At 48.8% G+C, this 19,782-nt stretch overlaps 3 protein-coding genes across 21 annotated transcripts in view; 2 read left to right on the top strand and 1 right to left on the bottom strand.

Annotated features, from left to right (window-relative positions):
• The window catches only part of CPSF3 (cleavage and polyadenylation specific factor 3), a 39,358-nt gene extending 33,665 nt beyond the window's left edge, over nucleotides 1–5,693 (top strand). For 3 of the 5 annotated variants that reach the window (XM_072771149.1, XM_072771144.1, XM_072771148.1), the window contains 3 exons: nucleotides 1,456–1,525; nucleotides 2,270–2,366; nucleotides 4,358–4,560. In XM_072771149.1, coding sequence (XP_072627250.1) covers nucleotides 1,456–1,525; nucleotides 2,270–2,366; nucleotides 4,358–4,459 — 269 coding nt within the window. In that variant the 3' untranslated portion in view covers nucleotides 4,460–4,560. Of the gene's footprint in view, nucleotides 1–1,455; nucleotides 1,526–2,269; nucleotides 2,367–4,357; nucleotides 4,561–4,592 lie in introns of those variants that run through there. The other 2 variants (XM_072771145.1, XM_072771147.1) reach the window with 2 other exon arrangements.
• A 1,161-nt stretch (nucleotides 5,694–6,854) lies between these two features.
• On the top strand, nucleotides 6,855–17,681 carry IAH1 (isoamyl acetate hydrolyzing esterase 1 (putative)). Of its 10 annotated transcripts, none has more exons than XM_072771151.1 (7): nucleotides 7,140–7,278; nucleotides 8,129–8,181; nucleotides 13,114–13,262; nucleotides 15,113–15,274; nucleotides 16,196–16,317; nucleotides 16,847–16,932; nucleotides 17,366–17,508. In XM_072771151.1, exons 1-6 carry the CDS (start codon nucleotides 7,198–7,200, stop codon nucleotides 16,922–16,924), a joined length of 645 nt encoding a protein of 214 aa, XP_072627252.1. In that variant the 5' UTR covers nucleotides 7,140–7,197; the 3' UTR covers nucleotides 16,925–16,932; nucleotides 17,366–17,508. The 10 variants fall into 10 exon arrangements, with proteins under 10 accessions (XP_072627260.1, XP_072627254.1, XP_072627259.1 ...); XM_072771150.1 differs by having other exon boundaries at nucleotides 16,847–16,964; nucleotides 17,366–17,505; XM_072771153.1 differs by lacking the exon at nucleotides 16,847–16,932 and having other exon boundaries at nucleotides 7,036–7,188; nucleotides 17,366–17,681.
• Nucleotides 17,682–17,793: 112 nt separating this feature from the next.
• The window catches only part of ADAM17 (ADAM metallopeptidase domain 17), a 49,636-nt gene continuing 47,647 nt past the window's right edge, over nucleotides 17,794–19,782 (bottom strand). For all 6 annotated transcript variants that reach the window (XM_072771140.1, XM_072771141.1, XM_072771139.1 and 3 more), the window contains one exon: nucleotides 17,794–19,534. In XM_072771140.1, the coding sequence (XP_072627241.1) occupies nucleotides 19,184–19,534 (351 nt within the window). In that variant the 3' untranslated portion in view covers nucleotides 17,794–19,183. The remainder of the gene's footprint in view (nucleotides 19,535–19,782) is intronic.

The following is a 19,782-nucleotide window of genomic DNA, read 5'->3' as shown; positions in this document are numbered from 1 at the left end:
TATGGACTTGCCTCTCCTGGACATTACATATAAATGGAATAATAATACATGGTTTTTTTGTGACTGGCTTCTTTCCCTGAGCACAGTGCTTCAAGTTTCATCCATGTTGTAGCAAAAATCAGTACTTCTTCCTTTTCATGGCAAAATAATGTTCCATTGTGTATATGTACAGCATTTTGTCTCTGTATTCATCAGCTGATAGTCATTTGGGTTGTTTCTACCATTTGGCTACTATAGATAATGTTGCTCTCAACATTCATGTACAAGTTTTTGTGTAGACATATGTTTCCACTTCTCTTGGGTCTACACCTAGGAGTAGAGTTACTGGGTCATAGGCTAACTGAAGGTTTCACTTTCTGAGGAACTGCCAGATAGTTCCTCGCTGTTCTGCTGCTGGTGACGGGCTGGGAGATACTTAGTGATCTGGGGGCACATTTGAAACTCCAGGTCATCTTCCTGAACCATTAGATCACTTTGTTTGGGGAAGGGGGAGCTAAGTAATATGACAGGCAAATGATTTTAAATAGTAATTTTATTAAAATCATCCTATGTGCATTATATATAGTAGAATTAAATTAAAAAGATTTGAATTTAGTTTTATAATTTCCACATCTAGCACAGTGCCTTGCACATAGTATCTCTCAAATTCTTGTTAAGTGACTGCTTCTACTTATTTTTCCGTTTTTATTAACTGCTTCTATTTTTAAATTGAAAGTTACTTGGCTAGGGGCACCTGGGGAGGCTCAGTCAGTTAAGCTCCCTCAATCCCAGGACCCCAGGATCATGACCTGAGCTAAAGGCAGACATTTAACTGACTGAGCTCCCCAGGTGCCCCTCAGATATTCTTTAAGACTTATTTTGGGGGGATCCTGGCTGGCTCAGTTGGTAGAACATGTGACTCTTGATCGCTAAAGTCATGAGTTGATGCCCTACAATGGGTATGGAACCTACTTAAACTAAAAATTTTTTTAAAAACCTGATTTTGAAATTTTTTTTTCCAAACAAAATAATCATTTGCATCATAGTGGATAGCTACCATTTAAGCTATATATTATCCAAGAAAAAGAAAATTAAATAGTAGAATGCAAAAGTTATATAACGTTTTAGGTAAAACAAAAACTCCAGAGATCTCTGAGCCTGGACATGCCCCTAGAACTCCTGGAGTTCTAGGTTCACTTCCACTCATAAATAAAATGCAGAAAAGTTTGAGAAACATTACAAATAAATTTTACAAATAAAATTTAAAGTAATCTTAAATGTCACTCTGTGTTCTGTATTTAACAAGAACAAAAGTGACGAAAATATCGGTTTGCTTCAGCAGGTAAATGGTTTATCACTTGAAGGATTCCATAGGTGATCATCTTACCTTATCAGCAGCTGTATTCTGATTATTGACTCAGGAATAATTCTAAATAAGAATTTGGAAATGGAACTATGTTGCTTTTTTTCCCCCAGGTGCAGTACAGAAGGTTTCTAAAAAATTAGAAATGCACGTCTATAGCAAGAGGCTGGAGATCATGCTCCAGTAAGTATTGTCCTTATTATTGCCCCACAAGGGGTGGCGAGGCAAGGCAGGGAGGAGGAGGCCGGGATTTAGTTCTGGCTCACTGATGGTCGTGAGGCTCAGACAGGTCACTTCACGACTGGATGTCTGTGTTTGTATCTGTAAGGTTGTTTGAACCGCATCCTTCCAGCTAAACACTCTAGCCAGTTCCAAATACCTGTGACCTTCTTGGTTTGCCATTTCTGGCACAGTTGACAAAGATTCTTACATCGTTATTAAGGACGAGTACTAAACTCTTCACTTGGTGTTACTGTGCCTTTAAGAACTATGATATATATTCTCCTTAAATGCGAATTCTGTGTTAAGAATGTTTTCTGGACTCTTCTCAGATAGTAAGTCTATAAACTATGAATTACCTTTAAAACTCAGTATTTTTCTAAACCAGATACTAGATTTTTCCCCTTTTCTCAAGAATTCTTTTTTTTTTTTTTTAAGACTTACTTATTTGGGAGAGAAAGTGAGAGAGAGAGCATGAGTAGGACAAGGAGGGGGAGAAGCAGACTCCCCACTGAGCAGGGAGCTTGATGCAGGCCTCAATCCCAGGACCCCAGGATCATGGAACCGATAGACGTATATAGATAGAAGTATTCTACTTTGGAACTAGGGGCAATCTTCAATATTATTTTTTCCCCAAATATATCAGAATGTACTTGACTTACTCTTAAATGCATTTTTCACTAATATGGCATCTTCATTTATCTTAAGGGACATATTTGGAGAAGACTGTGTAAGCGTAAAAGATGGTTCTGTTCTCAGCGTCACAGTGGACGGGAAAACTGCTAATATAAACTTGGAGACCCGGGTAAGTAGCTGCACCTTCCCACATCTCAGGACATTTGGGAAAAAAAGTGGAAACAAAAGTAATCTCTGGTCTCACACCAACATCTCACTTGCCCATTTTGGCTTCTCCTTCCAGATGTGCTTTTTCCGGGCTTTTTATGTTATTATCTATAAACTTACACATTCCTGCTGTATCTTTTTTTTTAAGCTTTTTTTTTTTTTTTTTTTTTTTTTTAGTAATCTCTATACCCACTGTGGGGCTCAAACTCACGACCCCAAGATCAAGAGTTGGATGCTCTTCTGACTGAGCTGGCCAGGTGCCCTGTGTTCTTGCTTTTTTCCCTGTTCTGTCCTAAGTATTGTTCCGCCTTGCTGCACACCACACGTTTCCCGTGTATTTTCCATGATTTTCCTTCTCCATGAGAGGCCGGAGTCTACCCCAGCATTTCTCTTGTTTGGCATCCGGTTGACTCTAGATTTGTTCAGAGAAGCTGCTCTCCTGTTTTACCAGCAGGATCCAAGTGGTTTTTCCAGAATTTCTCAAATGGGATTTGAGATCGGGGGCCCTGCTCTGGTCTCACAATAGAGATCCTACATAACTATTTCTAGAGCATAAATGAATAAGTATATCTTGCAGGCTTGTTTTTGAAGATTAGAACAGTTCTCCCAAATGAATAACATAAGTTTTAAATTTCTTTTACATCTTTGACTATATAGATGCTCTGAGAAGACACTAGATTATCTTACCCCACTAGAAACAAAAGCTAAGAACATAGCCAAGCGATTAACTAGAGAAGAAATATGGATAGGCAGCAAGCACATGAAACAACTGTTCAGGACAGCCCGGGTGGTTCAGCGGTTTAGTGCCGCCTTCAGCCCAGGGTGTGATCCTGGAGTCCCTGGATCGAGTCCCACGTTGGGCTTCCTGCATGGAGCCTGCTTCTCCCTCTGCCTGTGTCTCTGTCTCTCTCTCTCTCTCTCTGTGTCTCTCATGAATAAATAAATAAAATCTTAAAATAAAAACCGTTCAGATCCAATCCACTAATAATTAGAGGAAATACAGATCGAAAGTTCCATATATCCCTGTTTGCTTTTCATGTGGGCACAGATGAACAAGAGTGCTGTGACCCCACACCAGGGAAAACAGGAAAACCATTTATTTTCAGGGGCGATTTGGGGTGGGGAGGAGATTGTAAATGAGGTGGCACATTCTTTCCGCAGGATAGTTTGGTGAAATGCCTAGAAGGGCTCAGAAAAGTAAATACCTTTATCCACAGTTCCACTTGCTGGATTTAATCAAAGAAAATAATTAGACAAGTTAATGATAATTCAAGCAAAAATATATATACAAGGATTTCTATCTTAATATTAATTATCATATAAACAAAACTGCAAGAGACTGAAATATACAAGAGTAGGAGACAGTAAATAAAGTCACTGAATAAATAGACTATGTGTATGGTGTACACGGAGACATGGAGTGCTGTCCATGTACCCATCCAGGAGATGGTGATCTGGACATCATTAGGTTATATAGACTTGAGGGTGCCATTTTTTCTTTACTAAGTTTTAATATGAGCAATATTTACAGTATGATAAAAAAAATTTTAAACCTAGTGTTTGTCACTGAGAAATAACTAGATTATTAATCTAAAGCAAATGTAATACCAAATGTTGAGTAGATGAGCACACCTGTCGCTTGCTAAGTAACTTGTGTTACAAAGACTGAATTCAAGTTGTCACTTACTGGGTCAATATATGGGCTTTGGAGTAAATATAGTTCACTAGATTTTCCATGTATTCCATTTTTCCAAAATTAACCTCTAATTAAACCCGGTGATCGTGCTGTCGAGTCTCTGCGCCCCGGGCCTCTGGGCCTGCAGCCTGCAGGGCAGCAGCTCTGCTCTGGAGAGGCCAGGCTCTCTCCCCTCCCGGAAATGATGATTCTGACTTTATCCTCCATAGAACACTCTAGACACTTCGGGTGAAAGGCCTGTCTGCTTTCACTTTCAGACTGTAGAGTGCGAAGAAGGAAGCGAGGACGATGAGTCCCTCCGAGAGATGGTGGAGCTCGCCGCGCAGAGACTGTACGAGGCCCTCACACCGGTCCACTGACACCTCGAGGTCTCTGTACGTGTTAAAGCTTTTTTTAATGCTCGACTCTGCTTCTGTTACTTAAAATAAAATACGTTAGTTTCTCTGGCGTAGCCTATTTACTCATGATGTTAAATGGCCTTTATTCCAACAGCTTAAGTACTCCTAAATTACCAACTAATTTGCCCAGGATTCCTGAACTCCTAAATAAAAGGCCTGTTATTTCAGAATGCATTGATTCTGCTTCCAGGCACGTGCACAGCTGCCCTGGAAACCTTAAAGATCGGCTCCTAGCAACTGAACCAGAATGTTGCGGTGTCCTTTCTAAGGGAAGAAAATGCATGATGGTTTGTATTTTCTTACCCATATTCTGAATGTGAATTAATAGAGATGATCACCTAACGCGCCTTTTCTCTTCCTTCCCTCCCGATCCTCTTGGCAGATTCCGTAATTTGTGCATTTGTAAAATTACGACTTTCGGGATTCGGTGATATTTTCTTAATATCTGCACATTCAGTTCAGAGATTCAGACTAATTTTTTACAGCTAAGTTCAAGGGTATTCAGCTGTGAGTGGTTGCATTGCTGTGTGTGGTCATTAGGCCAGTTTCCTGAAGCACGTGTGGTTCAGACCTGCCAGTTTAACTGGACACAGGAGTTTGGGGTGCAGTCCAGGTGAGCAGGGTGGTGTTGGGGGTCTGCCTGACGCCTCTGCGGGGGGTGGGAGGGCCAGGCACGTGCAGAAGCTCGCTCTCCCCTTCACAGCCCAACTCGAGAGTGGCTCACACTGGCCGGCAAGCTAAAGTGTCCACCAACCACAGCCCCTAAACTCCACCAGCCCTGTTCGTGCTCTTCTCGCCTCACCTCTTGGTGACTTAGAGCCACCGAGCACTCCTTCCCTGCCTCCTAGTGAGAGACCCGAGTGCACAGATCTGAACTTTTACTTGAAATGAAATATTTCTGTAAGATACACCACTTTGTCTCTGACTCAAACCAAAGCTCTAAGGGTCACCTTTTGTGTCACGTAAAAGTTTGTTATCATAGATTATCTTAGAAAGCAATGTATAGGGGATCCCTGGGTGGCTCAGCGGTTTGGCACCTGCCTTTAGCCCAGGGCGTGATCCTGAGGTCCCAGGATCGAGTCCCAAATCGGGCTTCCTGCATGGAGCCTGCTTTTCCCTCTGACTGTGTTTCTGCCTCTCTCTCTGTGTCTCTCATGAATGAATGAATAAATAAAATCTTTTAAAAAAAAAGCAATATATAGAGTAAAAGGGAGTTGTCTTTTCTCCAAGGTAACCAGTCTGAGTCAAGGATTCTCAGTTGCTCTTGAGTCTGTCTGTCCCTGTCTTCTCTGCACTGGGGCTCTGAGTCCCTGACACCGGTCCCCTCTGGGTCCTGCCACAGCCTCCCTGTCTCCCTGTGGTCCAGTCCTGAGATGCACACACCTGTTCTCAGGCCTTCCCTGCTGAAAGCCCTGCAGGGCTTCCTTATAATTAGGGTCAAGTCCAGACACCTGACCGAAGCCAGGGGCTTGGGCTGCACGCTGGAATCACGTGGGGAGCAGTAAGACACACGGACGCCCCCATCTCACCATCAGAAGTAAAATGAGTTGGTCTGGAGTGAGGGTCCTTCATCAGCACAGTTTTAAAGCTCCCCCAGGTGATTCTAGGTGAAGCCAGGGAACTGGCCCGAGGACTTGGTTATGCTCTGCATCGCCCTCCCTGCCTCTCCGGCTCCAGCCGGTCTCCCACCTGACACCGTCCATCCCAGCCACAGCGAGGTATGTCGGCTTTGCTGTTCTGTGCTGTTCCCCCCCTGCTCTTCTGGTTTTCTCCTTCAGTTCACTTGTCTCAAAACATCCTTCTGGCTCATTTTCTATCACAGCCATCCAACTCCACTGCGTGGCTGAGGTGACCCCGGCTCTGGCCAAACTTGAGTCAAGCTCCTGAGTCCTGGAGCTCCTGTGTCTTCTAGTGGGCCCCCACCTTGGCTCTGTCCTGGCCCCTCTGGAATCCTGCTGGGGATCCGCTTCAGTTCCTCAGCCTCCCAACCCTGCCTGCCTTCAGCAAGAAGCCTGTGGAGATGGTTGAGCAACTAATCACTCTACCTTGTAGCAGTTGTACATCCTAATACCCTCACGCTGCTCCTTGGCTCTGGATCCCCGCCTCGGCTCATTTCTCTCCGCTACTGCAAAACCCCATCGTCCTTGAAGAGTCTGCCTTCCTGTCTTCACTTGATCTTAGCCAAAGGCCGAGAAGCCATTGCCTTCCCGTCTTTAGCAAACGTCCTAAGGTTTTCTCTGAGGTCGAAACCGATGGCGGAGTCCCTTTAAGGAGGGCTGTGTGATGAACGAGTCCCTCGGAAGCACCTACCCCCCACCGCTCTTCACGCTCTTGCCCTTTGCGGAGCATCTGACCCCGCGTGGGGGGTGCGCTCCCTTCGGGTCCGGGGAGCTGCCGCGCGACCCCGCCGGGCCGACTCCCCGGGAGGGGCCGCGGGCGCCCCGCCCCCGACCGCCGGGATGAACCAACCAGCAGAGCGCGTTTTGTAAACGGACAAAAAGGAGCTTTCCAAGGGGCAACGGCAGGTGTTAAAAGTGACCGGTGGGTCGCCAAAGAGTCGAGCTCGAGGAGCCCCGGGGGTGCGGCGTCAGGCACCCCACGGGCGACAGGAGGGCGACGGACCGTTCGGGTGCCGCCCCGCCCCCCGCCCCGCCCGGATATCCGGCCCGGCCCGGCCCCGCCGCTCGCTGGTAAGCGACATGGCGCTGTGTGAGGCGGCGCGCGGCGGGTCGTCCCTGCTCTGGCCGCGGGTGTTGCTCTTCGGAGACTCCATCACCCAGGTACCGCCGCTCGGTCCGCACACGTCCGGGTCCCCCTCTGGGCGGCGCCCCCCGAGGGCCGCGGGCCTGGCGGCTCGCTGGCTGCGACCTCCCTGCGCCCGCGCCCTGCCCCTGCCCCTGCCCCGCGACGTCCGGGCCGCTTCGGAGCCGCGGGCGGGGAGGGCGTCCCTGTTGCTCGGGCCCCGCGGGGGCGCGGCGGGGGCGGGCGAGGGGCGGGCGAGGGGCGGGCGGGGACGTGGCCGGCCGAATCCCCGGGACCGCTGCCGCCCGCCCGCCCGCCCGCCCGAGGGGAGGACACGTTCGACCTCGGGGCGACCAAGTACCTCTCAGAGCTGTTCCCGCGGTGGATTTTTTTTTTTTTTTTTTTGTCTTTTCAAACATGATTTCCTCAATTTTCTGTGTCTGGGCAGTAAGGAAGGGCTTCCCAAATTTATAGGAACATATAGTTTCAAAACGTCACCCCCTGAGCCCTGTGATTCACTTCCTTATTCCTTGAGAATCCTGGAAATGTACGGCCCGGGCCTCGCTTCCCGACTGCTCATACAGTTGATTGTTGTCTCGTGTGTATGAATTTCAGTGGCTTTTCTAAGTAGAAATGACTGTTAGTTCTCAGTAAGATGCCGGTGAGGGGCCCAGCTGGTAGGAAAGAAGACGCCCCCCCACCCCGATTTCCCGGGGCGCTGCTGCGGGGGCGCTGCAGTTAATTCCTGAAATGACGTGTGAGGGCAGCACATGAGGGGGCAGGAAGTCCGGGAGCAGGAGGGAAACCCGGCGCCGACCAAAACGCCCCGCTTCTAAAATGCGCGGATTACACGGATGAGTAGTAACGGACTTTTTTTTCCTTTCTCAGTTCTCTTTCCAGCAGGGTGGATGGGGAGCGTCCCTGGCTGACAGGCTGGTCAGGTGAGAATAGTTTCTGGGTGGACGCTCGAGACTGTTGATGGAAACCGTAACTGCCTCTCAGAGGAGGAAGAGCGCATGATACGCTTCCAAACAGTATATTCCTCCTTTCTTTGCTGGCCTGAGCTCGTTAGTGTGTCTACAGGGTTGGGGGCCAGAAGGAAGGACAGGCACTCAGGGTTCAGCAGAAGTTCTGCAGGATGTGAAATCAAACCCTAAAAGTTGTAGGAAGGATACCAGGTTTGGAGCCAAACAGATACCGGTATTCATCTAAAGACCAGTTCTTTTCCAGTTATTACAGTGCATATGATTTTTTTTTAAGATTTTATTTATTCATGGGAGACACAGGCAGAGGGAGAAACAGGCTACACACAGGGAGCCCGATATGGGACTCGCCCCTGGGACCCCAAGATCACGCCCTGGGCTGAAGGCAGACGCTCAACCACAGAGCCACCAAGCCACCCAGGCGCCCCAACAGTGGATATGATTTAAACAAGTCATAAGGAGTTCAATCGAAAGAAAGCCATGTATATTCATAACCCAAAATTAGCATCATTTTTGGAAACTGCCCCAATTCAAAAGGTTACAGAATATTTAGAAATGTTTTCCACATTAAAAACAGTAAACACAAGTATTTGGAATATCAGTAAACTGATCAGGAGTTTTGTCTTCTCCTTTATAAGGAATAAGCTGGATGTGTTACCATCTTATTAGTACTTGGTAATTTCTTCACCAGTATAATTAATACACCAAGAAAATGTATTTTCAGTTATCTCCAAATGTGAAATGTGTTTTAAAATATCTTCACTTTCTCCTTCATGTTTATCCCCTAACCTAGAAATGAAAAACTTGACCTTCCAGCTTTTTCTGTTCCCAAATGTTTTTCCCTATTTAGATGGACTTAATCTAGAACATGAAACTATCATTCAGTTTTCCCTCTGTAAAATGGGAGGATTATAATGGCTAAGTTCTACTGAGTGCTTACCATGTGCCAGAAACTGAAATGCTTCATGTGTATTGGCTCATTTAGTCTTCACAACTACCCTGTAATACAGAGCGTGTTAGTCTCTGACCCAGTTTAGAGCTGAGAAGATGGAGGTCACACACCTAGGAAGTGGCAGGTGGCCCGGCTCTGGAGCCGGTGGTCCTGAGCCTCTGGAGATGATTAGGGCACCTGCTCTCCTGTTGGGGAGGCTGGAAATGTAATGTGAACTTGCTAAGGCGCCTGCAAGTGTACCTTGAATAGTAGCTTTAATGTTTAGTAATCCACTGTTTAATTGGCCTGTTTACTTTTTCTGAAAAGCTAAATAATTCAAGTGGCCCAGAAAACCAGGCATTTCAGATGTTTACCCACACATAATTTTTACCAAATGTTTAATAATCATTTTAATACTAAAATCTGGTGAGAATTGACAGTTTCCAAATATGCTTGCTAGAAGACCGCTTAATTAGAATTGAGAAAAGTTACAAGACAGAGTTGGAGACAGCGTGTGGTCTGTGTGGTCCCATCTCTACTCCGGACAGGCATCCTGTTGAGACCCAACGTGCAGCGGAGTGGCTGCTGGCCCACCCCACAGAGGCTTCATCTCAGTGACCTCTAGCCCCTTAGGGCTCGGGCCCAGAGTGCCCGCCTCTCCTGGGCACACTCGACCAAGGATTAGGAACTAAAATCCCTTGCTGGGGCAGCAGACCCCTGGCAGAGGGAGCCCCACAGCCTCTGTTCTTCACTGGGCGGACCCAGCTGTGGTTGGCACAACTGGCAGGGGAGGTGGAGACTCCAGAGGATTCCACTCCACCCTCCTTTTTTAGTGCCAGACCTGGGTTCTTTCTGCCCCTTTGGTGGATGTTTTCATCTTTAGCTGTATGAACACTTAGGGTGAATTTTCTTTTTAAAGCTTGATTTCAGAGAATGTACAAGGGGGGGGGAGAGGGGGAGGACCAGGCAGGCACCCTGCTGAGTGGAGAGGGGTTGGGGCCCATCTCACAATCCCATATCAGGACCCCAGTGGAAACCCAGAGTCGGAAGGAAGCTCAACCCACTGAGCCACCCAGGTGCCCCCGGGGTGGATTTTTGATGTCAGCCTCAGCTGTGGGCACAGCCCTGAACTGATTCACAGTGGTTTGGGGTGGGTTTTTTTTTTTCTTTTCTTTTTTTTTTTTGAAGTGTAATTAACATGCAGTGTTAGTTTCAGGTGGACTAACTCTGTCAAATGTAACCCAATTTCCACATTTTAAAGTTAGGAGGGCTTCATGTAACTGCCCTTCTGTACACTGCATATGTGCATAGGAATAAATCTAAAATACACTGCCCTATAGTGACATCTTTTTAGCATTTAGTTTTAGCATTAGAAAACCATTTTAATAATTCTTAAATCTATGTAAAGCCTTTTAAAATTCACTTACTGAGATAAGGCTAAAAAAAAAGTATTTCTTTGACCAAAAATACTTGGTTTGAAGAAGTTAGAATAAATTCACCCTTTTCAGTTTTTAAAAGCTGTTTGCTTTTAAAGATCAGCCTCTGCCCGGTTTATAAAACCGCATAATCTATATTGTTTCTGGAAGGCAATCTCCGAGAGCTGGACGTTTGGCAAAGAATCTTTCTGTTCTTACCTGTTCCCTTTTCATCTGAACTTAAATACTTGTTATTCATGAATTTAAGTAAAAGCCAGTCTTAATTTGCCAGTTTCTGTAGGCTGTGGAGTAAGGTGGGCACATTGATGATACTATTCAATCTGAAGCAACTCTGATCGCCTCCCCTTTCAGAAGGGAACCTCAGCAGTTTGAACCCTGAGCCTCCCTCATTCCCACTTTTTTCCTGGTTCACAGCCTTATAGAGATTCTTTTTCAGTCTGTAATGGCTGCTTTTCATCTTCACACTGCCCAGCAGATAAGGTATTAGGTTCAGCTTTCATAGCTGGGGAGCCTGAAACTCAGAAATTAAGGGCCAAAGCCTGATCTGCTAGTCAAGGGTAACAAGATCTAGGCCCTGGTCACTCTGATTCCAGACCTTTCCCCTCTCCTCCCACATCATGAAGGCCTTAGGGAGGAAGCCACCTCACCTTCTGGTTTTTAAAACATTGCACTGAGTAAACCATTGGAGGGACAAGAAACAAACTCCTCTTGTCAAAAAAAATTTTTTTTAAGTAGGCTCTACACTGGGTGTGGAGCCCAAAGCGGGCTTGAACCCACGACCCTGAGATCAAGACCTGAGCTGAGGTCAAGAGTCAGATGCTTAACCAACAGAGCCCTCCAGGCACCTCACAGTATTCCATTTTTAAATTAAGGGAGTCTTTAAAGTGGCTAGCCAGCTTTTTGTAATCATTATGCGTTAAAAACCCCAAGCATCACACTTAGAAATAAATGTGGATGGGCAGCCCCGATGGCCAGCAGTTTGGCGCCGCCTTCAGTCCGGGGTATGATCCTAGAGACCCGGGATCGAGTCCCATGTCGGGCTCCCTGCATGCAGCCTGCTTCTCCCTCTGCCTGTGTCTCTGCCTCTCTCTCTCTCTCTCTCTGTCTTGAATAAATAAAATCTTTAAAAAAAAAAAAAATGTGGCTAAATTTTATTGTCCCCAAGATTTATAAATTTTGAGAGCTTTTCGAGTAATGTCAAACCAAGTCCCTTCCTCTTGTCTCCACATCTGTTGACTGGCCTGGTAGCCTGCAGTTGTTGGTTGGTGCCCTGGGTTCTCTGCTCCTATGTAGGAATTTGAACTATATACCAAAGTGAACCATGTCAATTTGCTAACCATAGATTGTACTGAGGTGTTTTCTTAATTTTATTATGGACAACTATAAGCATCTACAAACAGCAGGGGGCCTGACCACCAAGTAAAGGAGCAGGGACACAAACCCAGGCAACCAGTTAAGATCCAAGATTCCATTGTACCATAGGGTACTGGGAATCAAACCACAGGTTTGGTTTTTTTTGTTGTTTTTTTTTTTAAGATTTAAGAGTGTGCGTGGGCACAAGCAGCGGGGAGAGAGGGAGGGTGCCCCCAAACCACATATTTTTAAGAAGGAAAAACAACGTATTTTCTAAAATTTTTTTTTTTTTTTTTTGTATTTTCTAAAATTGTTGAATCAGGCATGCCTGGTGGCTCAGTCGGTGAAGCATCTGCCTTCAGCTCAGGTCCTCATCCTGGAGTCCCAGGCTTGAGCCCCACGTGGGGCTCCCTGCTCAGCAGGGAGTCAGCTTCTCGCTGCCCTCTGGCCCCTCTCCCATCTAGTGTTCTCTCAAAATCTTTTAAAAAACTAAAAGGACTGAAAACCGTGGGCTAATACTGATAATGACACGTCACTGTAGGTTTATCACAACAAATGTGCCGCTCTCGGGGGCAGGAGTGTGTGGGAACTGTTTCCTCCTTTTGGGTTTGCTGCATACCCTAAGATGCTTCTTAAAAACTAGTCTGTAAAAACGCCTCAAAACTCCATGTACAGACCCAAACCATCGTTACCCCCGAGCTCCAGCTGCTGGTGACTTCTGCCCACGATGCTTGCTCACATAGCACCCATCTGCTGCAAACTCCACGTCACGGGACCTCGCCGCCCATGCGTGAGTCTGCAGACAAAATGACAGCCCCTTTGCTCAGTTACTCAGAACTCCTGTCAAGGAAGGGCTTGACCTGTGTCTTGGACAGATTTAAGGCCGGCACGTTCAACTCTGTGCCTGCTCTTCTCAAATGAAACTCCTCGGGCACCTGGTTGGCTCAGTCCAAAAAGCCTGTGACACGATCTCGGGACTGTGGCTTCGAGCCTCACGTTGAGGGCAGAGGTGACTTAAACTGTAAAAAGGTGAAAGCACATCAGAGCCACCTGACCTCAGCAGGTGCCACGGCCTGGAGGGCACACACCATGGGTTGGTTCACTGCAGGGAGGACTAGAAACCATTCCTTGACCACAATTCATCTTTTTTTAAAAAATTCTCCATTTCAGAAAATGTGATGTTCTGAATCGTGGATTTTCAGGTTACAATACCAGATGGGCCAAAATCATCCTTCCGAGATTAATCAGGAAAGGGGACAGTCTGGACCGCCCAGCAGCAGTGACAATTTTCTTCGGTGCCAATGACAGTGCACTGAAAGGTAAAGGCATTCTTGGGTTTTTCTACTTCATTTTTAACTTTGTTTTGAGAGTGAGCGAGTGCACGTGTGCAGGGGTGGGAGGGCAGGGGGGAGAGCGAACCGCGAGCAGACTTCATAGCCAGCGTGGAGCCCAACCTGGGGCTCGATTTCATGACCCTGAGGTCACAACCTGGGCAGAAACCATGGGTTAGGTTAGACTGAGCCCCCAAGCGCCCGTTTTTGTGTCAGAGCAAACTTACAAACTTTCTTCAACTGTGTACTTCTTGCCCAATAGATAGTCTTACCAAATTTATAGAGTTCCCAGAGTTTATTTGTATTTCTTCTGGCTTTAATGTCAGCAGGTCTTATTCCCGACTTACTTTCTACCCGAGTTATTGGCCGATCTAAGATCTCAAACACTTTAAAATGTTTTCTAGGGTCCATTAGTGTTGTGCTGAGTTTTGAATGTTTTTCTCATTAGTTGGGGTAGCTGGCAGCAGGGCGCCCACCTTGCAGGGGGTGAACCACCTGTGGGGGAGCAGCTCAGGATGCCACCCCAGCCCGGGCACGGACTTCCTCCAGGTGCTGAGAAACAGGCATGAAGTGGGGCTGTGTCCCTGCCTTTGGAAAGCGCTGCCCCTGAGGATGGAGGGCTGGCCGGCATGGGCCCTGCCCTCCCTCCTGCTCCTGCGAGGGGGGCCCCGGGCGCAGCGTAACCGGGAGAGTCGGCAAGCCCTGGGCACAGGTGGGGACGGCGCGGGTGAGGCTGCAGGGAGAGCCAGGGGTGCTCGCCGTCGCTGAGAAAGCTATTCTAAGAACCGTGACTGTTAGCAGAGACCCTTTATGTCATACACCAAAAGCTGTAAGGAAACTCCCAAAAGGTGAATTTTTATCAGAATTAAGACAAGGAGAAACAGGTTCCAAGCATAAAAGCAATGGAGGAAATCATAAAGGAAAAAATAAGGCTTATGAAATATGTCAAACCATAAAGACTCAAATTGGAACTTATTTCTTAAGCTCTCGTGCTCGGAGCTACTGAGTGTGAAGTGAGATGGGCACGCTCTTCCAGCCGGTGGGGAAAGCTGCCGTCTGGAAAGATAGTTGAGGGCTGCAGCGGAGGGCTTGCCTCGCCTGGAAGCAGCCCGACACTCAGTAAAGCAGCACGCAGAGGTGCAGACGCTTCTGTGAGGGCATCTGCCACGGCAAACGGTAGGGCGCCGCGTGGTCAGGCTGGTCCCCTGACAACTAGCCATGTTTCAGGGACCTGTGGACACAGAAACGCTTGTAATCTATATAATGTCACATGAAAAAGTCCAGTGTGGTTATGTATCTTCAGCATGATCCCAGTTTGTTTTTTAAAGTATACGTATCATATGGAAAAGACCAGAAGTACGTCCATGTGCTGCCAGCGGTTTTCTGGGTGGTGGGATCAGAGTGGTTTTAGTCTCCTCCTAGGATTGTACTGTGGATTGTTTGCCACACGCCTGCAGTGGCTCTTGTACACTTGCACGTGAGCCCATTTAGAAATAAGCCTCCGTCACCATGATGGGCATGGGGCCACGGCTGACCTGTGTTGGCCGGCTGCTTCCCACGCTGTGCCGATGGATCTTCACGACCCCGTCAGGCAGACCCAGCTCTCGTCCTCCCCGGTGAGGAAGTCACAGCACGGGAAGGCCGAGCGTGTCCCCCAGGGCGCAGGCTAGGCCGGAACCTGGCAGCTTCCCTCTGCACCAGCCGAGCGCTGCGGTCCTGGGTGGTAAGCCGCCGCCGCCAGGCGCCCTCCAGAGCCTCAGACCTGGAGTGCGTACTGACCTTCCTGTTGTCACCTGTCACAAGTGTGCACCTGGGGTATCCGTGTTACTCCCCAACAGATGAGAATCCCAAGCAGCACATCCCCCTGAACGAGTACGTGGCGAACCTAAAGAGCATGGTGCAGTACCTGAAGTCCGTGGATGTCCCTGAGGACAGGATCGTTCTCATCACGCCGCCCCCACTCGGGGAGGCTGCGTGGGAGCAGGAGTGCCTCCTGCAAGGTAAGCATGTCGGCAGCGTGCCCAGCAGCCAGAGCGCCAGCGTCGGAGAGACTCCCGTCTGTGCGCCTAGGGTCTGAGGCCTGCACGTCCTTATTGGGCTGTTTTTTGTCAACGGAGATTAAGCCCAGAAGGCAGAGCTTGGGTTATGTGGACCCCTGCAGGTGTGGCCCGGGTGAGGGATCCTCACTGTGGCTGAGGCGGGCCCCGGCCTGGAAGGAGCCGTGCGGACGCTGAGCGAGCATCTCCGCCGCCCGCCTGGGTACGCACCAGGCTGTCCTCCCAACTTTGCAGCAGTGGGAAGTGCCTCGGCCGCTGCTGTGCCCTTTTTCTGTCCACACGCAGCCTTGCCTGTGCCACCGCTCTGCAGCAGCAGGCTGCTGGCCGACACCAAGTCTCCGCCCAGCCACGCCAGGAGGCACCTTGGGTGCTAAGCCAGGACCTGGCCCCCGGTTCCTGCCTGCCGGGCTAGGGAGGGCGGCTGTCCTGTAAATACAGTTTCCCCACGGAGGTAAGTAGGCAGGTTTACCCTCAAGAGGACGGACAGGGAGGAAGGGGCTCTGCCCACCGTCACAGGAAGTGGATGAGTCGCCCTGTTGCTGGCTCAGAGCTTAGTGGGGGGCCCTCATGATGGCTTGTGGGGTGGCAGGTCTGTCCTCCCAGAACATTTGTGCTCAGCCCAGGTGAGCGGAGGTGTGCCAGTTAGAGCTCCTTGGTGCTTCCCAGATTGTAGGTCACAACACCGAGCGAGTTAGGTTTCTTTAACGGAATAGAAAGAACAATGTCTGGGACACAGTAGGCACTGTTCCGTGAGACTCGTTTCGCTTACGTAGATGAGGTACGTGCCTGTGGATGGAGAAGCCTCCAGGTCACCGGGCCTGCACAAGGGCCCGCCGTCACCTGCCTGCACTCTCTCCTCAACAGGCTGCAAATTAAATCGTCTGAACTCGGTTGTTGGTGAATACGCAGGCGCCTGCCTCCAGGTGGCCCAAGACTGTGGGATCGATGTCCTTGACCTGTGGACCCTGATGCAGGAGGACACACAGGTACCGGGGCTGGCTTGGTCCTCGGAGGGAGTGGGATCACACAGACGTGACCCGGCTGTCTGTGGCTCTGAGTAGGTGAGACTGTTATCCCTTTCACCAGTTAAACCAGGAAGCTGAGGTTGGTGGGGGGAGCCCCCAGAGGCTCCACCGGGTTCCTCTGCTGCACCCAGCAGCTGGCATCCTTCCCTGGCACCCCTCAAACGGTCAGGAATCCGCACAGAGCAAAAGGAGCCAAAAAATGGTTCCTATTAAGAACATTCAGGCCAAGTTCTTTTATAATATGGGGGAGGGTTGGTTTAAAACTCATTAAAAGGCAAAATGACGGATTTAAGCAGGACCTCGTGGTGGGTCCCTACCAGCCCCCACCACGAGGCACAGCTGAGGCAGGAGGGCTGAGGCTTTCCCGTGCAGTTCCACCTCCGCAGGCCCCAGCAGCTCCCGCGGCCCCCGCGCTGGGCAATTCCCCCCACAAAACCAACACCTGCACTTCAGCCTCCCTCCCAGCCCTTGCCCTCCTGTGGTTTCCCAGGCCAGGAGCAGCAGAGGACAGCATCCAGGGTCCTGGCTTCGTCTGGGTTGGCGTCCATCTGAGAAGTTTGAGAACTGAACGCTACTGTATGAGGGGCTCTTACAAAGAACGCTTGAAGGTTCTAGAGCAGGGAGTGGGGCAGAGAGGAGCCCCGAGGCCTGGGGACCCCTGGTCTGGGAGAGTTGTGAACGAGCTGGCCCGCTGGCTGCTCCCCGCAGCTCTAAGGGTAGACACGGGGCACCCGGCAGCTATAGCTCAGGACCGGACAGGACAAGCTCCGTCTGCCTCCTACCCAGACGGGGGGAGTCCAGCAGTGGGACACCCCGGGCCCAGCAGACAGGGCTTTTGTTGACATCAGTGCACCGTGTTCACTCGTTCAGCCTCCTCTTCCATCTCATGAGCTGGAAGGTGGCTCAGGCCGGCCCTGAATGGTAGGCGGTTCATGAAGCTCAGTCCGTCCGGGCAGCAGGGGGGGCTGCGCAGCCGGTAGCGCGCGCTAACTTCTCTCCTCCCTTGCAGGACTTCTCGTCCTATCTGTCAGATGGACTGCACTTGTCACCAAAGGGAAATGAGTTCTTGTTCTCCCACCTGTGGCCTCTGATAGAGAAGAAAGTCTCCTCCTTGCCTTTGCTGCTCCCTTACTGGCGAGACGTAGCAGAAGCCAAACCAGAACTAAGTCTTCTGGGAGACGGGGACCATTAACCACAGAAAACCAAGTCTGGCCATTAACTTGCCAGAAGTGACAAAGATAAGTGATCAGACCTTTGCTCATGACCTTGGAATAAAAAACGCTGAACCTCCCCCACCAAGATTAATAAAAGCATTAGAATTTTTAGGGAAGCTCTCAGATTGTTGTGTTCTGGTGATATCTGACTAGGCGCAGGTGTCATCAGTGCAAACCCTGGACGGCTTGTTAACTCTATAAATGGAAATAAGGTAAATACGTATTTGTTTAAAAAGTCATAATTTTATAAAAAAAAAAATGATTTTCTTACATGGAGCTGGGAACCGTTCACTCTCACATACACCCACTCACCTATCAGATTCCAGAAGTGTTACTCTATCATTGACTAGTTAAGACAGCAAACACCACAAGGCATGATAAGTTCAAGTATTAGTGTAACAGGCATCTGCATAATAAACGTCCTTAGAAGAAAAGATTTGATTTGTCACAGATTCAGTTAATTGCCCTCAAAGTTTACAAATTATCTCAATGTTTTGGCTGTGAGCACATTTCACTACTTGGGGTGGGGGGAGCTTTTAACTATAAATTTTTATCCTTCACAAAGTAAACGCACACAGTCCTGAAGCCCTAAAGCAAGAAGCGACACACCTGTCCACCTGTGGGTCACTACAAAGGGATTTTCGGAACCAGCCATGTAGGGAGAGGCTGCATTCCCTCCCTGCGCAGCACAGCGCGTCGGCCTTTCAAAACCAGCCGTGCTTTGGGGAGAACTCGCTCACGCACCCTCTTAGCTAGTGTCTCCAAGGAGGCAACCATGCTCTCACGCTGAAGCAGCTTAGGCTTGGTGAACAGGGAGCATTTCAAGAGCACGGCGAGAGTACCAGACATAGAAAACAAACTGCCCAGCAGACTGGAGCCCTGATCACTTGGCAAGATCCTGTAAATTCAATTTGGCTATCTGTAAGCTAGATTGTGTTTTAATCCTAGAAGTGCTAACCTTAGAATTTGGAGAGAAAAAAAAAAAAAAGTTAACACCTTTTTTTTTTTTTTTTTTTGTGTGTGTGTAAAGTTAACACATTTAAGTTTAGGAATAAATCTGGGTTATTCTCCCTGCTACTGAAAGCTCTGGGTAATGCCTGAAAACAGAACCCACATTCTAGAATATGTTAACTGTTTATCTCCTTTGTCTTTACCTGAAGGCAAAAAATAAAATCTGTGTTCCAGTTGTCCTCACAAGTAACTGCCTAATGCCTCCCAATAGTCAGCGGATCATTACAGTGTATATAAAAAAAAAAAAAAAAACTGATCATCTCCTTAATCAGTGCTGTTCTCGATAAAAAGGTTAATTTACAAAAATGTAAATATTTCAAGACCTAATCCAGCTGTATTTTCTGCTTTTGCACCACAGGTTGAAGGATATTTTAGAAACAAAACAAAAAAATGAAACCTGAAAGCCTCAAAATAAGCTAGATTCACCTTACCTCTTCCAAAGGACAAGGAGTAATTTGTGTGTGTAAAGGAGTCCAAACACATGACCAGCATCTGCTGGGAAGTCCCTTATTTCTCCCAAATCTTCACAAAATAGACGCAGGGGTTTCGAGCCCACGGTTCAAAAACCCTGCGCACCGAAGCCCGAGCTCGGGAGCTGCAGCCTAGCACTCCGTCTCCTTGCTGCCCACGCGGTTCTGACGCTGCAGCTTGAAGGACGCAGCCTTCTCGCTTCTCGTGACCGGACGGCCCGTGAGGTCCTCAAAGGACTTGGCGGCTGTGCTGCTGTTGGGGAAGGGGTCCTTCTCAAAGCCGTCCTCGTCCACGTGCGAGTCTGTGCTGGGGTCCTCCTGGATCGTGTCCATGCGCTGGTGCTCCAGTTTGGGCGCCGCAGGCATCGGCGGCGGGACCGGGGCGGCCTGCAGGGGCTGCGGGCGGCCGGGTGTCTGGGGCGCAGGAAAGGGCTTGATGATGCGGACCGAGGCCGAGTCCATGCTGCTCAGCATCTCCACGTTCTGCAAAGACACGGAGCCAAAGGCGGTCCAGGTCTTGCAGCTCCAACCTTCCCCGCCAAAAGGCGGTCCGCTCCGGGCCCCATGACTGCCCCCACACTAAGGAAAGCATGAGGTGAGGCCCCCCATACACCCCACAGGTCCTGACAATTTGCCACCTGAAGACCCAATCCTATCAAGTAAGGATCCCAGAAGACAGGAAAAGTTCTCAGAACATTAATGTAGGTCAATGCAGACCAGCTAACTTGGGG

The sequence above is a fragment of the Canis lupus genome, chromosome 12 (assembly GCF_048164855.1).
Source record: "Canis lupus baileyi chromosome 12, mCanLup2.hap1, whole genome shotgun sequence".
NCBI lineage: Eukaryota > Metazoa > Chordata > Mammalia > Carnivora > Canidae > Canis > Canis lupus.
The sequence above is the reverse complement of the archived record's forward strand: the minus strand, read 5'-3'. Positions and strand labels throughout refer to the sequence as shown.

What these genes read in the sequence shown, in the direction of transcription:
- IAH1 (XM_072771160.1), top strand. Translation starts at nt 7,198, where the DNA reads ATGGCGCTGTGTGAGGCGGCGCGCGGCGGGTCGTCCCTGCTCTGGCCG. An exon ending in TCGGAGACTCCATCACCCAG is followed by an intron (nt 7,279 to 8,128) that starts GTACCGCCGCTC and finishes TTCCTTTCTCAG; the next exon opens with TTCTCTTTCCAGCAGGGTGG. An exon ending in CTGGCTGACAGGCTGGTCAG is followed by an intron (nt 8,182 to 13,113) that starts GTGAGAATAGTT and finishes TCTCCATTTCAG; the next exon opens with AAAATGTGATGTTCTGAATC.